This window comes from Neophocaena asiaeorientalis, unplaced genomic scaffold, assembly GCF_003031525.2.
Source record: "Neophocaena asiaeorientalis asiaeorientalis breed wild unplaced genomic scaffold, Neophocaena_asiaeorientalis_V1.1 scaffold43, whole genome shotgun sequence".
NCBI classification, from domain to species: domain Eukaryota; kingdom Metazoa; phylum Chordata; class Mammalia; order Artiodactyla; family Phocoenidae; genus Neophocaena; species Neophocaena asiaeorientalis.
The window spans coordinates 12304958-12328857 of record NW_020173674.1 but is presented as its reverse complement, the minus strand read 5'-3'; the positions used below and the strand labels follow the sequence as shown (position 1 = coordinate 12328857).

Sequence of the window (23900 nt, the reverse complement as noted above, 5' to 3'; positions counted from 1 at the left end):
GTTGGTAATAGAAGGGGAAAATAAAGGTATATTGAATTTCTTCGAAGCTTGTTGCCTAGCTCTCTCGAGGGGCTTTTTGATTTCTTTCAGCAGTGCCATCTGCCAGGGCCTGAGAGTATGAGAAGGAGGGAGGTGTGGGTCTTGTGGGTCAGCTGTGGGCTCTGGAGGAGGGATTAGTACCTGGGGCTGGAGGGATCAGGAATCTGCTAGGCCCATAAATCTAGCATAAATGTGTCTGCAAACTCAGAGGCCTTTGGGTATGTGGTAGGTGGCCTGTAAAAGGTAAGTGGACAGTGGATGTTTAGCCTCAGTCTTGGAGATTCAGAAGAGGTGACGGTATGGAAAACCGGTGACTGCGTGCTCTGCCTAAAGGGGGCAGCTGCCAGTCGGCTTCTTTGTCGCCGTGTAGAAGTATCGTCCTAGAAAGATTTAGATTTTTTAATGTGATGTCTCCTAATCCTCAAATGTTGGCCACCAGTTCAGCTGCAGGATCATGCCTGCTGGCCTCTGAGCGGAAGGCGAGGCTGGAGAATGCCAGAGGTCACCAGGGGATACACACACGCCATAGGGTCAGTTTAGGTGGGTGTTAGTCACTCTCCAGATGGTTGCGTACCGGGATTGCCACGGAAACGGACATGCGTGCACGCAGGGCAGGCGGAGCAGATGCCAAGAGTTGGCATCAAGGAGGCATTGACGACAAAAGCTGAGTTCTTCACCCACCAGAAAACCTTCTGTTCCTGGTCTCCTGCCCTCCCCCATGCCTTCAAGGGCACCTCCCTGCCTGCCGTAATGTAAGTCTGAATTTTCCAGTTTGGCATTCAAGGCCTTCCTTGGGCAGTGTAACTATAAACGGTGCCTCCGCTTCAGAGTGTGGCCTCAGCTCTCTTACACACCAGTGTTGCCTCCCTGGTTCCCTCCAGACTTCCTAGGCGGCAGCAGTCTGTGCCCATGGTTTCTTCCCTCCTGGTTTTTTTTTTTTTTTACGGTACGCCGGCCTCTCACTGCTGTGGCCTCTCCCGTTGCGGAGCACAGGCTCCGGACGTGCAGGCTTAGCGGCCGTGGCTCACGGGCCCAGCCGCTCCGCGGCATATGGGATCCTCGCGGACCGGGGCACGAACCCGTGTCCCCTGCCTCGGCAGGCGGACTCCCAACCACTGCGCCACCAGGGAAGCCCTTTTCTCCTGGTTTTACTCATGCTGTTCCCTCTTCCTGGAACGCTTGTCCCTCCAGTTTATGGGAACCCTACTTCCCACTCATCCTTCAAAAGGCTCTGTTCCCTGAAGTCCGCTGCCCTCCCCGCTTTGTAAAGTTGGAATACATTGCGTGTTTCTCTTAGCTTCCGTGGCGCTTTCCCGCCATCTCTACCCTGTCCATGGCTCGCAGCTGTTCAGCGGTCTGTCTGCCGTGGTAGATGATAAAGTCTTTGTGGGATGGCTCCAGTCTTACTCATCACTGTCCCCTTGGCGTCTGGCTCAGGACCACAGCCAACAGGGCTTTATTGAATTAGACACTTCTTGTTGGGGTATGGAGAGCTGATCCTCACGAAGAAGCTGCTTCAGGTCTATAGGGGGCGTGGAAAAGGGGGCAGGTGGCTGGACAGAGGGTGTGATGCTGTCTAATGGTCTTTTTGGACTTCAGCACAGGGACTGCCTGCAGTATTGTCAGGTTTGTTACTTTTTCTTCCCCGAAGCTCCTCTTCAGAGAGCTCCTAGGTTCCAAGCTCACATGCATGCAGGGTCCAGGCAGTGAGTGGAAATGAGAGGGGCTCCCCAGCTGAAAGAAAAAGCATCATAAGTTAATAGTCCTTCTTCACAGTTGTGCTTGGCTTGTGTTTTAGACAGAGAGCAGAGGTCTTCCCTGCTGCTAAGCCATATGCTCTCTCACCTTTCTGGAAACACAAGGTCTTCTTGGTTTATCTTTCCATTTTGTGCTTTTGATAGAGGCATGGACACCAAGAAATGTTCCTCCAATGGTGGAGAAGTAGGCTTGAAGATGGGCGCTGGCCTCAGCAGCGGTGATGCCGGGAGCAGCTTGGGGATCCCTCCATGCCCCCTTTTTGCCGTCTGTCCTCTCTCCTCAGCCCAAGAAAGTGGACCTGGTGTTTCCACATCACCCAGTTCTTCGTGAAAAACTAGAAGTCTGGGCTTTTAATATGACATCTCTTAATTGTTAAAGCTAGATTTGTTTCAAACATAGTGAGGATGAACCAGACATCTGTGAATGTGATTCAGCCACTAGCCCTCCCATTCTTGACTTTTCGCTTGGACCCACAGTGGAGAGGGAAGTTAAAGCTACAAGTTAGAACTCCTGCAACTGAAGGGTAGTTTGGAAGTGAATCTAAAGCAAAAAAGATTTGCAATGATGAATGTATGATTTCATGCCGTGTTGTAGTGCTGTGTGACACAGGTTTGTCCCTGCAGGCTTTGAGCGGTACCCTGGCGGTGGGCTTGCTGTGTGTGTGCCAGGCCACGTGCTGAGAGCTGTAGGTGCTGCAGTGAGCACAGCGGACGCGTCCAGCCTCATTGGACATCCCTCCCCCTGCCTCGTGGGTGTGGGCTGGTCTTCTTGGGTCCGGTGCGCCTCACACCTGTGTGCATTGTTTAGCCCTTGTGACCTCATGCAGGTTGGTCCAATTACTTTTCCCTTTCCAGAGCCATGAAAAACAAACTTTTTTAAAAGGCAAAAAGTCAAAGAATGCATGTACCTAGTTGTATAAAATTCAGATTATACAGAAAGATATAAAGAAGGAAAATTATTCTTTGCCCTTTCCTGTCTTCCTCTCCCAATTATTTGAATAAGAAAACTGTCTAGTTATGTGACCTTAGACAAATCCTCTAACCTCTCCAAGCACAATTGCCTTATGTGTTATGGGATAATAGTAAAACCTAGCTCATTGTATTATTTATTCTTTAGCGTGGATTAAATGAGGTGATATGAAATCCCCCGAATCCTAAGCACACAGATTTTTTTTTTCTTTTTCGTGTGTTGAGGATTTCTTTGGCAATCCCATTTGTAATTACTACACAGTTCGTCTTTGATAAACATACATGTTTAGCTGTATAAGAGAAAGAATAAAAATATTAAAGACGAGCAGGACTGTTTTCAACTTGAAGTCCTGTTCTGTCCTTCCCATGTGGGAGCTTAAAATTGCTTTCCCTACCCTTTCATCCCCTAGACTCATGAAGACCTCTGATGAGTGCCTCTCAGTAAGACTGGAGGAAATTGTTCTTTCAATTAGAAAAGGACATAGAATCTTCATTGTCTGCTCTTCGGAGCCAGTGATAGAGATGATAGTGTAAGAAGTTCTGGACGTTCAAATGTAAAACAACTTAATTTGTAGGAATGTTGGATTTTTATCTAGACAGATGTTTTGCTTTTTATGGAGCTGGTTGGGGATAAAGATGGGGGCAGGGTTTTGTTGGTGTTTTCGTTTTGCTTTGAGATCATATTAGTTAGGATCGGCTTTAGCTGCCTACAACAAAATCAAAACCCCCGAAAACCTCCAGATTCACAGTAATTTAAAAGATGCGTCAGTGATGTAAAGTTTTGTGTCTCACATAAAAATAAGTTGGAGGTAGCAGTTCGGGGCCCTTAGAGCCCCGTGGTGTCATCTGGGACCCAGTTGTCCATCCTCAGGTCATCTCACAGCCCAGGGTGTTCCTGGAACTCCAGCTCTTGTGCCTGAGCCATACGCTGCAGAAGGAAGAAAGGCACAGCCCTCAAAGGAGGCACCTTCTCTGCTGAATCAGCTCTCTCTCAGCTCTTTTCTGGAAGCCCCACGGAACATTTCTGCTTACGTCTCACTGGTTGTGACTTGGTCACGTACACACAGTTAAGCTGTCAGGGAGGCTGGGAAGTGTAGCCTTTTAGTCCCCAGTGCAATATGTAAAGTTAAAAATAAGGGTCCTTTGGGCTTCCCTGGTGGCGCAGTGGTTGAGAGTCCGCCTGCCGATGCAGGGGACACGGGTTCGTGCCCTGTACTGAAAAAAAAAAAAAAAAAAAAAAAGGGTCCTTTACTGAGGAGGAGGAGCCTGGTGGTTATGGATGTGGGCAGTAAGCAGTGTTTTCAAGGACTTTAATAATTGCAGAACTCTGTGAACTGACCTCCTTCCTACTTAAGCAAAGAACCGCCTAATTGTTTTGTGCAGTGACCATCGCCTATTAGAGTCTAGGGGCACAGACTCCAAGCCGACTCTTCCGCTTTGTAAATGGTGGGATGAGGTTGCAGGGAGCCTGTAAAAGTAGGAGGGCCAAAGGTAAAGTCACAACACAGGGACAGAAGGTAAACGTGTTGAGCTGTGGAAAGAGCCCGGGCCCTGGTGTCAGAAGACCTGGGTCGACTCTGCACCTCCTCTTACCTCTCCGAACATTCAAGTCTCTGACCTCTCTGAGCTCTTCCCATCGGTGAGACGAGAAGTCCCAACACCTTATGGGGCTGCCAAAGCCTGCAGAAGCCCTAGTAGATTCGAAAGCGTGACGCACATGATAAATCCTCTGCTAGGCTGAAGCGCTTCCAGCAGGCGCGTGGGAAGCATCCATAGTGTGGAAGGCGCCATGGGGTCAAGGACAACATAGAAGAGGCCCAGCCTGGGTCTGGCACAACATGCTGGTGGGACGGGGTCCCACTCTGCTCTTTACCAGCTGTATGTCCATACTTGGCCTGCAGGGCATGCGGGATTGGAAACACGCGTCTGATCTTCCTCGTTGGTGTCCTGGTGCCTCTCACAGTGTAGTTATCCTGCCTCGTGAGTGTGGTTCTAGGGATTACAATGCACACTTTTCATACACTGTGGCTCCTACATGCAAGCCGCGAGCCCATTACGTCACCTGTCCAGTGCTGGAACGCGGGGGACAGTGTGTCCTTCTCCAACAAATGCCTAGGTTGGTACATTTCAAGGATTATTATGCTTAGGCCCGGTCCTGCCCCCACTCCCTGGTGACATTAGAACCTAGCCCCACGTTAGAGGCAGCATCCCTGTGACTGTATCGTAGGGTCGTCACGAGGATGAACGTGCGGCTAGGTGCTTGGCGCTTGGTCAAGGCTCAGTGAGTGACCGTTTCCGCGTCCAGCTGGCCAGAGCAGGCCAGGTGGCAGAGAGCGACTCAGTCCCCCAGCGCCTCTTCCTGCCCCCCGCCGGGATGTTCCCCCGACTTGGTTCCTTGTTTTTTGGTGACATGCTCATCCCTCAGCTCTGGACTTTCATGTGCCATCAGTTTCCAAACATTATGAAATAAAATATAGAGAGGAGAAGGGAGAAAAGGGAAGCTGAGCAGCCCAGCCTAACTCTGGCTGCTGAGGGCCTCCACGAGACTCCTTGGCTGGGCTTCAAGTGCATCTTAAAAACTTGAAGTTAAGCCCCAGGTAACGATTTTGGTTTTTGACCCTCTCTTTGTCTACCTTGGCTTCTAATTAATCAACCAATTAAAGGATTCATTCATTCATTCACATGCAATGTAGTCACTGCCTGCTCTGTGCCAAACCCTGTGTATGTGCTGGAGATATTGACATACCCAGAACAAACCATGCCGCCTCCCTCATGGAGCTTACATCTGCTGGGGAAGACAGGTAGACTTCAGACTGCGAAGAGAAGTAAAATAGGTTGATGGAGGGGGGGGCGGGTGCTAATTTACATATGGTGGTCAGGGAAAGCCTCCCCAAGGGGGCATAGGGAACAGCAGGTGCAAATGCCCTGAGGTAAGACCGATTGGCTCGTTTGTGGAATAGCAAGGAGGCAGCTCTGTGGGGAGTGGAATGAACTGGGCAGGGGGTGTGGGTTTTAGACTTTTGAGCTTGAGATGCTTTTATGTGGAGTTGTTGAGCAAGGTGTTGGTAACAGGTGCCTGGAGTCCAGAGCGGACATTGAGGCTGGGATGATAAATTTGAGAGGCATCAGCTGTGCGATGCTGTGGGACTGGATGAGATCACCGTCATGTTAGATCGGTCGTGCTGGCCAGGGGGTGCACGCGTCCAGTCTTGGTGGGTGTTCAAGAGATACATGTGCCTGTCCACTTCATTGGCCTTGGATTTGCATCTGGGCAGAGTGACCGAGGACCAGTCCCTGTGTTGCTCCCAATCTGGTGTGGAAATCCTTCAGAATGATGAGACAAGTACAGAGGAGAAGATAGTCACTGGTGAGTCTGTCCTTGAGGTCTGGCCTCGTTAGCTGTTTGGTGGGTGGTACCACTGATGGTGGCCCTACCCGGGTTGGTCAGCAGAAACAGAGCATTTGACCCATACTAGCCAGCTGAGTACCAACAAATGCTTTACTTACTACAAGGCTTCTCTCCAAGGCAAATTGGGGCATGTATGGAGTAGGGACTTGGGAGGACTTCGTAGCCTGAACTCTGAAGTGCTGACCCTGTTAACAGTCGCCAAGTGGAGCCCTTCGCCTTGGTCAGAAAGTAACACACAGACTTGGCCCAAGACTCCCTTTTCCTCTCCTTCAGCCCCGCCTGTCCTGGTGCTAGACACTGGCTTGGATCTTCCTGTTGGCCATTCCCACAAGATGGCACATGAGAAGGATGTGATCTGCTGGGAAGAACTTGGCTGTACAGGCAAAGACTTGAGCTAGAAAAAGAACAAATGGTCATTCATTCCGTGCTTCCCATTAACCAGGGTCTTTTTTGTTTGTTTGTTTTTCCTTCTTTCTTAAAGGAAACCTTCAAGAAAGGATGATTCCCTCCCAGGCCATCCTTAGAACTTAGGCCCCAATTTCACATCATAGGATTTTTTTTGTTTGTTTCAATGAAAGCCTTAAGTAACTTAGTGGGTATGAATATGAAGGTATACTATAGATATTAGTAACTACTGCTATTGCCTTAAAGGACACCCCTTTCCCCAGATCCCTATTGATTCATCTTATATTTATTTATGTAACAAATCCTTAGACTAGTGCCTGGTACCTATGTATATACTGTGTAAATGCTGTGCATATATTAACTCATTTAATCCGCATATCAGCCCTGGGAGGTAGGTGCCATTAGTTTGCTTATTTTACAGATGAGGAAATAGATACAGAGGTTAAGTAAGGTCACCCAACCAGGAAGTGGTAGAGCTAGGATTTGAATCAAGGGAGCCTGGCTCTGGCGCCAGGCATTTAAACATTATGCTCCAAGGGCTATTGGTTTTTCCACAAATCTTTACTAAAGAATAATGCCGATGGCCATACCCATAATTGTTGCTCTTTTTACGCTGTGCACCGTGTCGTGTGTTTCAGATGCTGAGTAGGACCCTTCATCCCTGCCCAGTCTTCAAAGCCCATTTTTCAGAGGAGGAAACAAAGGCTCCGAGCAGGTAAATAACTGCTCAAAGTCTAAGGGATGGCGCCAGGATGCCAACTCTGGTCTGTCTGGCTTCCGAATCCTGCTGTTTTCTCAGTACAGTGGCCGTCCTGCACTGCGCACGTGATACTCCTTCACCGGTGACTCACGGCACCCGGTCACCTCCTTTCAGACTCACTCTGTGGCCCACGGCACCGGTTGGGCCACAGGACGGGACAGTGGCCTGTGTTTCTCCAGGCCTGAATCCAAGGCCACGTGAGCCACCCGGGGAGGCCGGGGAAGTCGGAGCTGGGATTTGAAAGCTGTTAATCCAGCCGGGTTCCTCCACATCCCTTGCTCTGTTTTATTAAGCTCAGGGTTTTCCTAAAGCGCCACAGATCTCCTTTTCCTGTGTGATGAGATTAGGCCGACACACAGCCAGTAACGCGTAAGCATCTCGTTTCTGGTCAGCGTCATGACGAGCAGTGTCTAGTGAAGTGCCTGGGCCTGGAGAGCCCTCGGGAAAGGTGGGGACCATCTGTGCTGTCCTGTAAAGGAAATTGTGGTTTCTTTCTTTCCTTTTTTCTTTTCTCGTTTATGGGAAAGGGAGACTTGTGTCTCAATTGAGTCTTTGTGGCATTGTATTACAGAGAGTCACAGAAAATGTTCTATGTAAATGACTATGCGCCCTGATTAGGGCCTCAATAGGCACCATTGTGTCATATTGCTATTATTGGCGATTGCAGGATTCTAAATGATATTCTCATCAGGCTGAGAAAGTTCAGTGTTAGCAGTGAAACTCGGGGTTAATTATACTGCTCTGAATTAGAGCATAGAATTGAGTTGTAGGGAGAGCTGGGCTCTTGCTTTCTCCCCCCTCTGTCTCTCCGGGGCTGTTGCTGGAGGTTTGATCAGAGTATTGTTTAACCCATGTTCTAAATTTGTACTCACTGGCATTTTGCTCTGCGTGAGTTACTACCCCTTCTGGTGCTGGGAAACACAGGACCAATTTATAGGACAGTCGGAGAGGGGGAGAAATGATCTGCTTCATAGTGCATTCTTAGTCACTTGCTGGGTAAAAAAGATGGAAGTCTTAGGGGCCTGAGGGACCCTCCAGAGAGGCCCTTTACATTTAGCTCTCGGCTCTTCTGCCTTTGAATTACCGGCTGCTCTGATCCCGACTCACCTCTGAAGAAATGACACACTGACCTACATCTCGGCTGAAACAGATAGAAGCCTCTATCTCTGTTCTGCCCCTTCTTGGCATTCCTGATGCGACCTGCGAGGGAATCCGTCTGAGGGCTGAGGCAGGCCCTCTCGGGTTTCCTGCCGTCCACTTCTCTCTGCGTGCTTGAATTGCAGAGCTTCGCTCTTCTCGAGTGGTTCCTGATTGTAAACTTCCTGCATTCCTCTCGCTCGTTCCTTTTGTCTATAAATTTCATATTGCTCGCATTGCTTCTGAAGCCGCATTCCCCCGCTCCCTTTAATATGTTACATGGGCTGTGAATATAATGGTTATAAAAAAAAATCTTTGAAAAGTGGTTTGTAGCAGTGGCCTCCTACTTTTTGTTTGTTTGTTTGTTTTTGCGGTACGCGGGTCTCCCACTGCCGTGGCCTCTCCCGTTGCGGAGCACAGGCTCCGGACGCGCAGGCTCAGCGGCCATGGCTCACGGGCCCAGCCGCTCCGCGGCATGTGGGATCTTCCCGGACCGGGGCACGAACCCGCGTCCCCTGCATCGGCAGGCGGACTCCCAACCACTACGCCAGCAGGGAAGCCCTGGCCTCCTACTTTATCATATGTACGTATCATGACTTATTTAACCACTTCACCACTTTTTGTTGTTTGTTTGTTTTCATTTTGGCTGCGCTGCTTGTGGGATTTTCATTCCCTGACCAGGGCTCGAACCCAGGCCCATGGCAGTGAAAGTGCCGAGTCCTAACCACTGGACTGCCAGGGAACTCCCACCACGTCACCACTTTTGGATGTTTAGGGTGCATCTTTTTTTTCTTTCTTTTGCTGTTGTAAGTCACACTATATTGGCAACTAGCCTAGGACCGATTCCTAGAAATGAGTGTACTGAGACTATGAACTTAAAAGTAGAGAAAGCATTTAAACCCAGATCTGTCTGCCTCCAGATCCAGTGTTCCTTCTGCTGATTTTACTTCTCCTGTCTTTTACCTGCCAGAACTCCAGAGCCCGCCCAGAGGAGCCAGGCACATACTGCTCTCCCTGAGTGACCCACTTCTCACCTGGATGGTCCAGAGGGAGCGAGCTCTGGAGTTCTTTTTTCTTCCTCCTGTCTTTTCAGTTTGACGGTGGTGAACCGTTCTCTGGAGCAGTACCGGGTCCTGTCCTGCACAGCATGTGCAGACAGCACACGTGAAAGAATAGCACTCCGTTAACAAACGGCAGTTGAAAGAGTAGAAGATAGTTTGGTGATCGTATTGGATGTGATTTAATCCTCCCAATGCAGACCCCCTGCTGAGTGCCCTGTCGTTCCTGTTTGGAAACATCAGTTCTCAATTTTTTCAGTCAGTGGAGTAACATATTTTCTATATTTATAATATATAAAATAGGCTTTCTGAAGCACAGCCCGGACTGAAACAACTGTCTTTCCCACACTGTGGAGAGAAAATGGGGGTGTGGGGGGTGTGGGGGGGGAAGGGGCCTTTGGTCAAACAAGCTGGGGAAAAGCTCCGCTCCAAAGAGATTCCCGAAGCCCTTAAGACTCTTGGAGGCTCGGGCACACTGCAGTCGGGAAGCCTGTCTAGCTCTGTGGAAGCCACGTTGTCCCCCAGGACACCTGTTGATATCCTGTGGCAGGAGCAGCATCTGGAACGATGCTGAGCTAAGGATTAAAGCCCAGAGTCCTAGCTTTTCAGCCCCCGTACCTGCTGTTGCCTTTTCATTTCCTGTCCTTTCTGGCTTCTGTGGGTCTACATACACCATCGTCTCTGCAGTGCCCTTCCTCTTATCTCCGCATGGCCAAGTTCAACCCTATTTCCACATGGTCAAGTTCAACCCCCTTTGCAAGACTCAGTTCAGATCTTCCTTTTTTTGCTTTATCCTTATACATTCTCCATACAATTCACCTCTGGGACTCCTGCATCCTTAGAGCTGTTCTCTGTACCTGCCGTACGGCATGATTTCCTATCTGGTCTTACACTTATTTGTGTCCATGTCTCTTTGATTGATTCATTGCCTTGAAGGTAAGACCGGTCTTTCTGTCATGGCTACAGTATGGACTGTCATATTGCCTTGCACGTAGTAAGCGCTCAGTAAATGCCTGCTGAACGGATGTTCGTAGTGTCAGTTAATGTTTCCATGGAAGGAGGGCCTGACAACAGTGGTGACAGTGGAGATGTCCCCACAGCAATTCTTTTTTTTTAAAAAAAATATTTATTTATTTGGTTGCGCCGGGTCTTAGTTGTGGCAGGCGGGCTCCTTAGTTGCAGCATGTGGGCTCCTTAGTTGCGGCAGGCAGACTCGTTAGTTGCGGCTCTCCGGCTCCTTAGTTGCGGCACGTGCCCACAGCAATTTCTATGCTGACCTCAAAAAACACATCGCTGTATGAGACGCAGAATCTGCCTTCTCCTCCGTTCAGAATTGCTGGGGAGCACAGCTTTACTTCTGATTTTTTTCTGATCAGTTACATGAAGGTTTCGTCTCTAAGACTACTGATAATAGGCTTCAGTTTTTTGAGCACGTACTAAGTGCTAACTGCTGTATGCACATTATCTCTATAGTCCTTCTGTCTACCCAGTGAGTTAGGGTTTGTTAATCAGGCAATGTCAAAAATTGTGGCCCAGAGAGGTTGAAAAATGGGCTCAGTCAAGGTCATATAGTAAATGGCAGTGCTGGGAATTAAACTCGGGTCTGTCTCCAGAGTCCTTACCCCACATAACTGTATTGCCTTTTTCTCCAGATGCAACAAATACTGTGGCATTTATTGTTTTATTGACTTTCTCCTGGAACCCTCCCTCCCCTTCTCTGTCCTCTTTCTCTTTGTGAATAAGACCATTTCTTCTTCTCTCCTGGGCATGATATCTGTGGATTTAAATGTGGCTAATTTATCCAGTTTTCTTAATTCTACTTTTCCCCTCACCTCTCTGATTTTCGGAGCGTTATTGAGAAACTGGCTGAAGGGAGGCTAAAGGGCTCCCAGTGTTAAGTTTGTCATTAATAGTTATGTGTCTCCCCTGATCTGCCGTTTGCCCTTTCTTGGCATCTCTGATACCTCCTGTCCTCGAGCCTTTCCAAGTTCTCAGATTTGCTTTCTTTGGATACAAACTGCAGGTAGGTGTTGCTTCTTCTGGAAGTTCCCAGATAGCACAGGCCTTGCTAAACAACCCAGCACCAGGAACTATCACCAGCCCCCCGAGATGCTGTATGTATGCATGTGCGCGCGCGCTTAGTGAGGTGTAAACATTTACAAGGAATAAAAGACATTCTTTCCCCAGAGCTGAAATTTGAATAGTCTCCTTATGTATACAGCTTTGATGGTGATTCCATATGTCTTGTTCATCATTACGTTTTTGTAGCCTCCACAAATTATTTTCCACACTGCTACCACCAGCAGGAGAGTGTTTCCAAAATACAGAACAGCTAAAAGTCCTTCTTTGTACCCCCTGGTGCCCTCAGGGTGATTGGCCTGTTGGCTGCCCACCTTTCCAGCTTCTTTTATGTTTTTCCTGTAAGTTTGCTCCAGCCAGGGTGTATTCAAGGTTGCTCCTGCGTGTATGTGGTTTTCTCTCTCTTCTCTAAGGCTTCCCGGCTGGCTGCACCTTCTGTACATGTCACTCTTCTCCACCTGGCTGATTCCTGTTGGCAGCTCCCGGAAATCTATGCCCAATCAGATCCATCCCTGGTCTGCCCTGTTGCGTCACTCAGCTCACTGGGCTCTGTTTCATTTCTGTTTCTCCCTCAACTAGACCATTCATATCTTGCCTTCTTCATCTCTGTACCTGGCACACAGTCGGAGCTCAGTAACTGTTGAATGGAGGATTAGTCACATGAATTTATTTCCTGTGAAAATGCAGGGAGGTGGGAAATTTGAGCATTTCTTGTTCCTTGAGCTTTCCCAGATTTGCGTGATAATGATAATACACACTAATGATGATCAAATACCTACTGTATGCATTCCAGGTGCTTTGTATAGTTTATTGTTACCCTTGTTGTATCCATGAATGTAGTATTATTACTGACCCCATCACAAAAGTGAAGAAGCTGAGGCTCTGTTTCTCAGATGGGAAGTCAGTAGACCATGGCTTCTGGGCATGTCACGTCAAGGCACTTTCTGAATTTAAAGCTGAAAGACATCACCACTGAGGTTCAGGGATATTGTGACAATATTGTGACAATATTTGAAAGAGAATTTTAGGGGCTTGGGCCCCGAGATGTTGCCAGTTGCCAAACTCCTGAGTGTAAAGGGAGAGAGAGAGAGAGAGAGAAAGAGATGGAGAGAGGGTTTTCTTTTTCAGATAGTTTGCATTTACATGAAGGCCAAATTGGATTTGTTTATTAAGTCAATAAAGATACTATCTCTTTGAATAATTCAGAATCTGATAGCCCTGTTACCCTGAGTTCCTCTTTTGTGAGAGACACAGGGCTGCTGGATGCGGCATTGCAGAGCTGGGGGGTTATCTTATAAGGGGTCTCTTCAGTGTTGTCTTGGTCATATGAATTTTGTTTGCCTAGTAGGACATGACTGAGGCTCTGAATAGTCAAAGAAAACATCTCTCTTATGTTTTGCTCATGAATAGAACACTCTGTGTCCTGAACTATTGCTCCACTGGGTCCAGCACGTGGTGTATTTTCCTAATGTTTGAACCAGTAGGGTTTTTCATTTTGGGGCAATCCAGGTAAAGATTTTTCTGGTGCTCCTGTGTGGCAAGGAAAGCACCTCTTTTCTTCTCTCCCTTCTGTCCTTGTGTTTGAAAAAGTATATTTTGAGTTGCATGACTAATCTTAGCATATTTACTAGAAATTAATCTTCCGCCAATGATTGGAAATTCCTTCTTCTCCTCCATTCTGTCAGACGGTGCTGGGGACTGGAACTCAGGGGTATTCAGATCCAGAGGACAGCATTTGAATAGTCTCCTTATGTATACAGCTTTGATGGTGATTCCATATGTCTTGTTCATCATTACGTTTTTGTAGCCTCCACAAATTATTTTCCACACTGCTACCACCAGCAGGAGAGTGTTTCCAAAATACAGAACAGCTAAAAGTCCTTCTTTGTACCCCCTGGTGCCCTCAGGGTGATTGGCCTGTTGGCTGCCCACCTTTCCAGCTTCTTTTATGTTTTTCCTGTAAGTTTGCTCCAGCCAGGGTGTATTCAAGGTTGCTCCTGCGTGTATGTGGTTTTCTCTCTCTTCTCTAAGGCTTCCCGGCTGGCTGCACCTTCTGTACATGTCACTCTTCTCCACCTGGCTGATTCCTGTTGGCAGCTCCCGGAAATCTATGCCCAATCAGATCCATCCCTGGTCTGCCCTGTTGCGTCACTCAGCTCACTGGGCTCTGTTTCATTTCTGTTTCTCCCTCAACTAGACCATTCATATCTTGCCTTCTTCATCTCTGTACCTGGCACACAGTCGGAGCTCAGTAACTGTTGAATGGAGGATTAGTCACATGAATTTATTTCCTGTGAAAATGCAGGGAGGTGGGAAATTTGAGCATTTCTTGTTCCTTGAGCTTTCCCAGATTTGCGTGATAATGATAATACACACTAATGATGATCAAATACCTACTGTATGCATTCCAGGTGCTTTGTATAGTTTATTGTTACCCTTGTTGTATCCATGAATGTAGTATTATTACTGACCCCATCACAAAAGTGAAGAAGCTGAGGCTCTGTTTCTCAGATGGGAAGTCAGTAGACCATGGCTTCTGGGCATGTCACGTCAAGGCACTTTCTGAATTTAAAGCTGAAAGACATCACCACTGAGGTTCAGGGATATTGTGACAATATTGTGACAATATTTGAAAGAGAATTTTAGGGGCTTGGGCCCCGAGATGTTGCCAGTTGCCAAACTCCTGAGTGTAAAGGGAGAGAGAGAGAGAGAGAGAAAGAGATGGAGAGAGGGTTTTCTTTTTCAGATAGTTTGCATTTACATGAAGGCCAAATTGGATTTGTTTATTAAGTCAATAAAGATACTATCTCTTTGAATAATTCAGAATCTGATAGCCCTGTTACCCTGAGTTCCTCTTTTGTGAGAGACACAGGGCTGCTGGATGCGGCATTGCAGAGCTGGGGGGTTATCTTATAAGGGGTCTCTTCAGTGTTGTCTTGGTCATATGAATTTTGTTTGCCTAGTAGGACATGACTGAGGCTCTGAATAGTCAAAGAAAACATCTCTCTTATGTTTTGCTCATGAATAGAACACTCTGTGTCCTGAACTATTGCTCCACTGGGTCCAGCACGTGGTGTATTTTCCTAATGTTTGAACCAGTAGGGTTTTTCATTTTGGGGCAATCCAGGTAAAGATTTTTCTGGTGCTCCTGTGTGGCAAGGAAAGCACCTCTTTTCTTCTCTCCCTTCTGTCCTTGTGTTTGAAAAAGTATATTTTGAGTTGCATGACTAATCTTAGCATATTTACTAGAAATTAATCTTCCGCCAATGATTGGAAATTCCTTCTTCTCCTCCATTCTGTCAGACGGTGCTGGGGACTGGAACTCAGGGGTATTCAGATCCAGAGGACAGCAGTTTAGAACATTGGAGACATTTGCAAAAATATGTCTGTGGCCCTGGGCTCTGATTCTTTTATGGTGTGTGTGTGTGTCTGGGGGGGAGAGAGAAAAAGAGGGAGATTGACTGATTGACTAGGAGGAGGAGGCAGCTGGATGGAGTAGAACAGGACTTCCTAAAACATGGGACCCAGAGAGACATCATAGGGACCATGATTTCCAGCCCTTGAATCAGGCTCAAGTTCAGGTAAAAGTTTTTCTTATGATTTGTGAATATGGTAATATGAAAAGTCTTATAAAACTGTGAAAATGTGGCTGGTAGACGGCTTTATGAAGAAGACTAACCCCCTACAGGGTGGGTATTGCCCTATGAGGTCCAGAACCTGGTACAAGTGCCGACAATGGTCTTCAGTCTTTGACCAGCTCCCTTTTAGACGGAACCTTCTCTACCAGCCTCATATTCATAAATGGGGTCACGTTTAGTCTGAGGTCTTTTTCTTTTCCAGGAAGAACAGAACCACACCCATCAGACCAGGAAGACCCAGACAGAGCCCCGGGGAGGTGGCTGGAGGACTGTGGGAGCTGAGGCAGACAAGTGCAGGAAAAAGCAGTTTCTTGTCTTTAGAAAAAGTTCAGTATTCAGTTGACTAGAACAAGTGCCACCTGTATGACACTGTGGAAGGTCAAAGCAGAATAGGGAAGGAAATGGTTGAATAATTCTGTTTTTCTTTTTTCCTTTCTTGAGGTTTTTTTCCTTTCCTCCCTGTTAAGAGGGATATTTCACAATTGGCAAGGTCCAATGAAATGGATCTTGAGATCGGTGAGGGTGGGATCAGGGAAGGGGCTCAGCCATGGTTGACTCCTGGCTGCTTTCACGAGCGCTGCTCTGTGCCAGCCCCATGCTTCGTCCTCATAACCATCCTGTGGGTTGAGAAAGTGGGAGCTTAGAGAGAAGGGTGCGTCCCCAGGGTCTCTTGGCTAGTAAGTGGCTTTCAATTCCATGCTGGTTGGCAGGTGGGAGAAACCTTGGATGTATTTAGAATGGCACTTGTGCAGTCCCTCTCTCCTCCCTCTGAAGGGAAGCTGAATCCTTCACTCTTGCTTTGATGCTCTGCGAAATTCCAGATCCAAGAGATCAGTTTGCTCAGAGGGCTCCCCAGTGCTGGGCTGCTTTCCTCCTACATGGGGGACTGGCCATGTGGGAAAGGAGGGGAAATCCGATGGACTGGGCTGGGGGAGGCATTGGCCTTGGCCCATAAAGCCTTCTCTGGGATAAGGAGGTCCACACTTGGTCTTTTCACTCGTGTTTGTTTTGAGGCATACACACTTCTTGCTTGAGTGGGGTTGAACTGGTTCCTCGGCCAGCTGGACGTATGGTTGACTTCCTCAGTGGGTCCCACCTGGAGGGTGGGAGGTGTAATCTCCAGTGAGGGCTGCAGATTCACAGCTGCTCTGCTGTCAGGCATGATGGCTAGTGGGGGCCTAAGAGGAAGTGGATTGCCCAGGGACCAGGCTGGGGTAGATGGTTGCCTGTGCTTTTCAGCACGTGCTAAGGGATCTCCAAAACTGGCTGGCTTGCTAGTGACGATGGACAAAGGAATAACTCTTTTGCATAATGCTTTCATATGCTTCAGTGGGATTTTGGTACGTATTACAGGAACCTGAAAGGTAAGGAGGTCAGGTCAGGTAGTTTTCTACCCCGTTTCAGACATGAGAAAATGGAGACGGGATATAAAGATCAGAACGTAGTTGGAACTCAGCTACTCTCGCAAGGCTGGTATTCGTTCCACTGCCCTGTCAAAACTAGGGTGAGGACACAGGCCAAGTCAGGCCTTTAACAACCAAAGCTACACTGGAGGAAATGGCCAGGTGGACTTAGCAGTGACCAAAGACAGAGTAGAAGCCATCACTGCTGTGTCCCTAGTGCCTGAGAGAGCCTGGCTGAAGTGGGTTCTTAGTAAGTCGTTGCTGGGACCGTGGAGGAATTCCTTAGACTTAGGGGATGATTGATTACTTGCTCTGTACCTTTCAGAATGTTCCCCTTCCCTCTGTGACCCTCCGATTCTTTCCTCCCTGGGTAATGCATCTTATCACAGAAGCGGGATGGTCTATGAGATTTCCATCCAGCTTTTCCCCCACAAATTATGGGATTTGGGATTAGGAGAGAGAACTTTTAGGCTCAGTGCGTGAACTTGAGCTGTGGATTTTGTAGCTGGCTTCTGATGCCCATAGACCACTTTTGATCTGGAATGGTGTTCTTGTAACTTTATTTTGTCAGCTGGGGTGAGTGGGTCCCAGGGAGGTTTGGGAAGCTCCCTGGGGCTTTCCAGTGAGTAGGGTCAGAGCTGGGCTTGAACTTGCACTTTCACTGCAGTGCTTTCTCTGCACTAGTCCCTTTTGCCCCAAATCCCAGCGGGTCATCTTAGATGTCTTTTGAGATTTAAGTCTCTCTGGTTTCTGCAGCTTGGGGCTGAGCGGTAGAACTTCTCTTTAGTGGAGAAGGACGGTGGGGTGTCTCCAAGTAGAAACTTTGGACCATTTGCGCAAGGTTCTTGCAGCTCTCAGGTCAGGAGCTCTCAGATATTTTTCTTTTGAGAGTTTGGTTTTCTTCCCTTCCCTCTGCCTCCCTTTTCTCGACCCACCTTATGTTTTGAGCCCCTCATGGCTTCCCTGGGCGGAGATAGGTGGAGGGAAACTGGTGGAATATTTGCGTGTGGAGCTGATGGCCAGGCCCCCGGGGTGGGTGTGCGTGGTAGTGGTCCAGCTTGATTGGCCTCTGGTCTGAGTCTGCAGGCCACACCCCGCCCTGCCTCTCCCTGGAGGGCCGAGGGGCCGGCCACCTGGGGCTTACCAGTGCGGCTCTCCATGTGTCATGTGCATGTATGTGACCGTTTCACAGCCTCGTTCTGTCTGTGGTCTCATCTGAGCTGCATGTGGGGGTGGATTGCCACTTAACAGCACCCGTGTGGAGGCCCTGCCCTGGGCACCCTCCCATCCATGAGCTCGTTTAACCCTCACAGTTATGCAGGGGGGAATATCTCTTATATCTTATATAGAAGGAAAGGGACAGTTAGAGCCCTTTGCTCGGGGTTGCTTTCATTATTCATTCAATCTGTATTTATTGAGTGTCTGCTGTGTGCTGAGCTCTGCCCTAAACTTGGCCTTGGTGCATAAGACCCACAAATTCCCTGTTCTCATAGAGCTGGGAATCTTGGGATGGGGATCCCTTATAGAGATTTGTGGGTGGGGAGCAGTGAGCAGGGATTGGGGGCTGGGGGGAGAGAGTTAGGATTTTAGCCCATTTTACTCAAATGCTTCATATTACTTCATGTTACCGGCCTTCTCCCTGTGTATCCTCCCTTCTCCCCTAATACGGATTATTAGCACAGTTTACATATGTGTAAACCTAGGCTCAGAGAGGCTGGGTAGCTTGTCCGAGGTTGCACAGTAGGTGAGCTGGAATCTTGAAGAGACTCTAGGTTGAGTTTTGTCATCTTACTCTGTCTACCTGTGAATAATGTGTTTTCATAAAAATAATCAGTTTGCAGAAGAATAACCATTCCGTTAGCATTTGGGTGAACTCTCAGATACGTTAAATTCAAAGTTGCGCCTACGCAAAGGTGAAGCCCCGTGTCTCATCTTGTAATCAGGACTCAGGGATGTGGGCTGTCTGTGGTCCGAGGGGCAGAGGGGGTGTCTGTCTGAAGACATGGGCTTGGCCGTGTCTCACAGTCGTGTTCCAGTTAGGGTCAGGGTAAAAAACCTCTTCAAATAAAGCCCTCATGTTTGTTGCCAACATTAAACTATGTTCATATTTAAACCCTGCTCAAACGTTTAGAAAACAGAAGTCTGGAAATTCCGAGTTGAGCCACCAGTGACCTCCTGGCGTACGTGAGCATGAGTGTACCATGGGATCGGGGCACACGCCTTGGTGGTTCTCTTCAGAAACAGAAGTTCCCGGGCACACGCAGTTCTCACTTCTTAGGAGGCTTTTATGGGGCCCTGACTCTCCCGAGTTGGTTATGACCAACTTTATTTGATTCTGGTTGTTTGAGGCCTCCAAACATTGCGTCCTCGGTTGTTCTTGTCACGTTAAGGGGCAAACTGAAGGGGGGTGGTCTGTGCTTTAGTCTGCTCTTCTTTCTTTTGGGGGTCTGCAGAAGAACCCTGGCTAATCCTTTTCTTTGATAGTTTTTTGCCCTCTGCTACCAAATGCTGACCTGGGACTGGTCTGGTCCTAGGCCCCTCCTCCCTCTTGCCTTTGCTAAGTCATTGCTCCCATCCAGGACATCTTTGGGGATACAGGTGACCCCAAGAAACTCTGCTCAGAGAACCCTGAGCTACCTCAACTTGCTCAGCGTCCCAAGTGGCTCTGCCCTGCTTCTGGGAAGACTCATCTCTGCCAGGCCTTCTGCAGCCTGGCTGCTCCACAGCTTACGGCAGTGATGGCTGTTACCATCCAGAAGACATCTCAGCTTTGCCGATTAGCCTCTCGTGTAGTTTGTGTTTGCAACGTGCAGGGCACTGCAGTGCTGTGAACCCTTTGTGTGTATAACCTCACGTTGTTCTCACCAAAATCTTGGGAGGCAGGTATTAGTATTGTCCCCACTGTATAGCTGAAGAAACAGAGGCTTGGACGTAGTAAATCACTATCCCAGCTCACATAGCCAGCGATGGAGGGCTGCGTCTCCCCGTAGGAGCACAGTTCCGCTTAGGAATAAACTTCCTTTGCAGTCCTGAGGCAGGAGTTTTATTTTAAGGTGCTTTCAGCTTTTCCCACTGAAGCCTTCTAGTTACGGTAGGGCCTCTGAACCTTGGCACGCCTGATGTTTGGGGGCAGATCATTCTTTGTCATGGGAGCATCTCTGGCGTTACCCACTAGATGCCAGAAGCACCCCTGCCCCGCCCATTACCGCACCTTGCCACGTCCAGTTGTGACCACCAAAAGTGTCTCCAGATGTCAGATGTCCCCTGAGGGGGGTGAAATTGCACCCAGTGAGAACCACTGACCATTTCTTTTAAAAAAAAATAATTTTTTAAAATTTTATTTATTTTTGGCTGCATTGGGTCCTCGTTGCTGCGTGCGGGCTTTCTCTAGTTGCGGCGAGCGGGGGCTACTGTTTGTTGCGGTGCACAGGCTTCTCATTGTGGTGGCTTCTCTTGTTGCGGAGCACAGGCTCTGGGGCTTCAGTAGTTGTGGCACGTGGGCTCAGTAGTTGTGGCTCGCGGGCTCCAGAGCACAGGCTCAGTAGTTGTGGTGCACAGGCTTAGTTGCTCCGCGGCATGTGGGATCTTCCCTGACCAGGGATCTAACCCGTGTCCCCTGCATTGGCAGGTGGATTCTTAACCACTGCGCCACCAGGAAAGTCCCTATAGTGACCATTTCAAACCCTAAGCCAGGATGTACATTATATGGAGATGGAGAAAGGTAGAACATTTAAAATCAGGACAGTCTTAGAGAACTTGAAACTACTGCTTTAACTACAGCCTTCGATGTAGGAAGACAGACTGATGGCGGGCTTTACGTGGGGATAACCTTTCACGTTGACGTGTAAATTACACTGCATTACACTCTCGGAGGCCCCGTTATGGAGCCTCCTTAAAATATTTTGTCTTTATTCACTGATAACTTGTGGGGAAAAATTGTAGTCTTAGATTTAATGAGGTTTTGTTGTTCAAGGCACATTTTGCTGAAAAGAGCCGGGTGAAAATGAGAAGGGCCTCCCTTGAGCCCTCGGCCACGTGGAGAACATACACGGAGCAGAACATTCCTGTACTTTCTCTACGCCCTTGCCGAACCCACCCTGCAGGTTTCATAGGCTCCCAGTCAGGTGGTTTGAGCAATGTGTGTTTTGTGATGTGTGTACACAAGCCCGGGTGAGTTTGTTTTCACACACATGGCTGGCAAACCTGTTAGGTTTTGTCAGATGTGATTTCTTTTCCTCCGTGTGTCGTTCCTGTTGGTTCACACATCCGTCCTCAGAGGTTCCAAGCCAACAGTGTGCCAGGCTGTACCTGAAGCCTCAGAGCATTTATTTGGAGAGTTCAGTAAACATGAGAGCACATGGTTTGCTGGGATGCCTTGTACTGAGAAAATCCAATTTGTAAAAACCTCAAATAGAACAGTAAAATTTGGGAAGATTTCTTTTTTTTCAGATGATGCAGTCAGATTATAAATCCATTTCTTGGATTCTGTGGAACAGAGCTCCCTCCTGTTATGTCATAAATAGGGTTCTATTCGCAACACCCGTTTACATGAGATTTCCCAGAAACGCACATGTAAGCCGGGTGTAGTGTGCCCCTTCGCTGTAGCGGGCAACCTCCGGGGGACATACTAGAGGTCTTAGGTTTAGTACAGCTCATGAGAATGGCTGATTTTCAGGAAAGGGTTCTCTTGTCAGTCTCGGTGACTCAGAGGAATTTTGCAAAAGCGCCTGGTGAACGTTTCTATCTTATTGCAGTACTAATGTAATGCCCCCAGGAGTGATATCTAATTAACTGATGACATCTTTTTACCCATAGTATCCCATTATTTTTATTCCCAGGGCTTAACTCCCTCCTCCAATAGGATAAGTCATAATAATAGCTACCATTTGGAGTCCCGCTATTATTAGCAGTGTTATTAACTGGGAAAAGTTAACTACCTGGCACAGGGTCACATAGCAGGTGAATGGTAGAGCTGGGATTCCAACCCGCACTTGCCCTCAGGGCTTTCCCGCCTCTGACGGTCACTGTAGATACAGAACTGGAGAAACAAGGAAAGTTTAACGAAGAAATAGAAATCCCTTAGTCCGCTGTCTTGAGGTCGACATTGTTAACATTTTACTGTTTCCTTATGACTGTGTCCCCCAGAATACATATGTTACAACGTTGGTCATACTGCATGTGTGCTTTGTATCTCATCGGCCTCACTTTGTGTCTTATTCTGAGCACTTTCTCATGTTGATAGTTGTTCTTTTTAAAGCATCATTTGGTAACTGCATAATACTCTAGCGTCCCTTGTATTTTATTTAACTTTTGTATTATTGAGCGTTTAGTTTTTATGATGTTTCATTGTCCTAAGGGCTGTCCCTGCAACGCTGCTCTGATGTTGGGGACGTCAGTGTGTGTGCAAGCTTGTGCGCACGTGAAGGCTGTGTGACAGGCCGTTGGGTTCCAGGCTCGAGCTGGAAGATTCTTATATTTGACTTCCAAGCCAAGCTGCTTGTGGTTTTCTTTCATTCTTCCTTTTTGGTTTAGAGGAAGTCACTTGGTCATATTTTCCCCCTCCCATGGCATAAGGAGAATGGTGTTTCTGATGATTGTGTTTCTCCGTAGATGTGGAAAAACCTGCTCCTGGTTTTCAGAGAGGTTTTCCAGGTCGCTGCGAGGTGGGTCCTCGACTGGACGACCCGACTCATTCCGCTGACAGCTAAGCACCGTCGAGCACCGATTGTGAGCCAGCCACTGGCCCAGCTGTTTTGCATAACCAGTTTCATTTACTGTTCACATCAGCCCCCGAGAGGGAGACACAGTGCCACTCCGGTCTTACAAAGGAGGAGACCGAGGCGTGTGCTCAGGGGCAGGGCTGGGATTTAAGGCCAGGCTCAAACCCAGGGCTCCTCTGCCAGTCTGTGCCTCTTCTGTCCTGGGCTGTGCCTTGGTATCTCCTGTGTGGGTCATAACTGGGGGAGATTTTTCCTCCCAGGGGACGTTTGGCAAGATCAGGAGCCTTTTTTTTTCTTTTTTTTTTTTTTTGCGGTACCCAGGCCTCTCACTATTGTGGCTCCTCCCGTTGTGGAGCACAGGCTCCGGATGCACAGCCTCAGTGGCCATGGCTCACGGGCCCAGCCGCTCTGCGGCATGTGGAATCTTCCCGGACCGGGGCACGAACCCGCATCCCCTGCATCAGCAGGCGGACTCTCAACCACTGCGCCACCAGGGAAGCCCCAGGAGACTTTTTGATGTCATGACTTTGGGGCAGAGGATTCTAAATTTGCTGCTGGCATCTAATGGATAGAGTTCAGACATGCTGGTAAGGACCCCACATGCACAGGACGGCTCCCCCATTGATGAACTGTCCAGCCCCAGATGCCAGCAGTGTGGGTGCTGAGAGGCTCTCCTGGGGTAGGGTGGGGGGAGTGAAGAAAACACAGGCTTCTGGGCGGAGGGGCAGCCAGGAGCGGGTGGAAGAAAGTGGGCTTGGGAGGGAGCCCTCTTCCCAGTTTTATCGTCTTAGACAAATTACACAAAGTTTTTGAGGCTCAGCTTCCTCATATGAAAATCAGGAAATGATGTTTGGCATTTCCAGCATGGGTTCGGGAGTCAGACTTCCTGGGTTTGAATTCTAGTTCCTTCTGTGACTTTGAGCAAGTTACTTTTGAGCAAGTTACTCTAACTTTGCTAAGCCTCAATTTTCTCATTTGTTAAATAGGCAGATAATAGTCATACCAAAATGTGATAATGAGAGTGAAACGCATGACATACCAGCTGAGACACTGTGAACACAGGGAATGTTAGTACCTCGATAACAGCAACAATGGTGAAAGTGGTACTCGGCCAAGTCTGAAGGTGAAGTGTCTCTTCCTGGGGGCAGGGTTTTGTCTTGTCTTGTGCTCTCTCTCTAGTGTCTAGAATTGCCTATAGGTTCGCCTCTGGATCCCATCAGGGTGGGGCTGAGTTTAGAAAGACAAGAGATAGCGCATCCCAAGTGATGGAGGCTTAGTGTTTATTCTCCGTCTACAAGATAATGGAGTCGTGATTCAACTGTGAGTGTGCGCGGTCTTCAGCGGTCTTCAGGTTCTTGAAATGTGGGAATGTGGTTCCCTTGGGGCAGGCGCTTGCCTTTCTCTTTTCCCTGCCAGGACTTCAGGAGACGCTGGCCATCCTCTGGAGCCCATGGTTGGCCTTACTCCTGGCTTCAGCCTGGGATGGAGGTGCTCACCATTCCAGCCCTTGGGTCAGTGCCATAGTT

At 48.3% G+C, this 23900-nt stretch overlaps 1 protein-coding gene across 3 annotated transcripts in view; it reads left to right on the top strand.

The window, feature by feature from the left end:
- The first annotated feature begins 22940 nt into the window (after positions 1-22940).
- The window catches only part of PTPRJ (protein tyrosine phosphatase receptor type J), a 109181-nt gene continuing 108221 nt past the window's right edge, over positions 22941-23900 (top strand). For all 3 annotated transcript variants that reach the window (XM_024748723.1, XM_024748724.1, XM_024748722.1), the window contains exon 1: positions 22941-22961. In XM_024748723.1, coding sequence (XP_024604491.1) covers positions 22956-22961 — 6 coding nt within the window. In that variant the 5' untranslated portion in view covers positions 22941-22955. The remainder of the gene's footprint in view (positions 22962-23900) is intronic.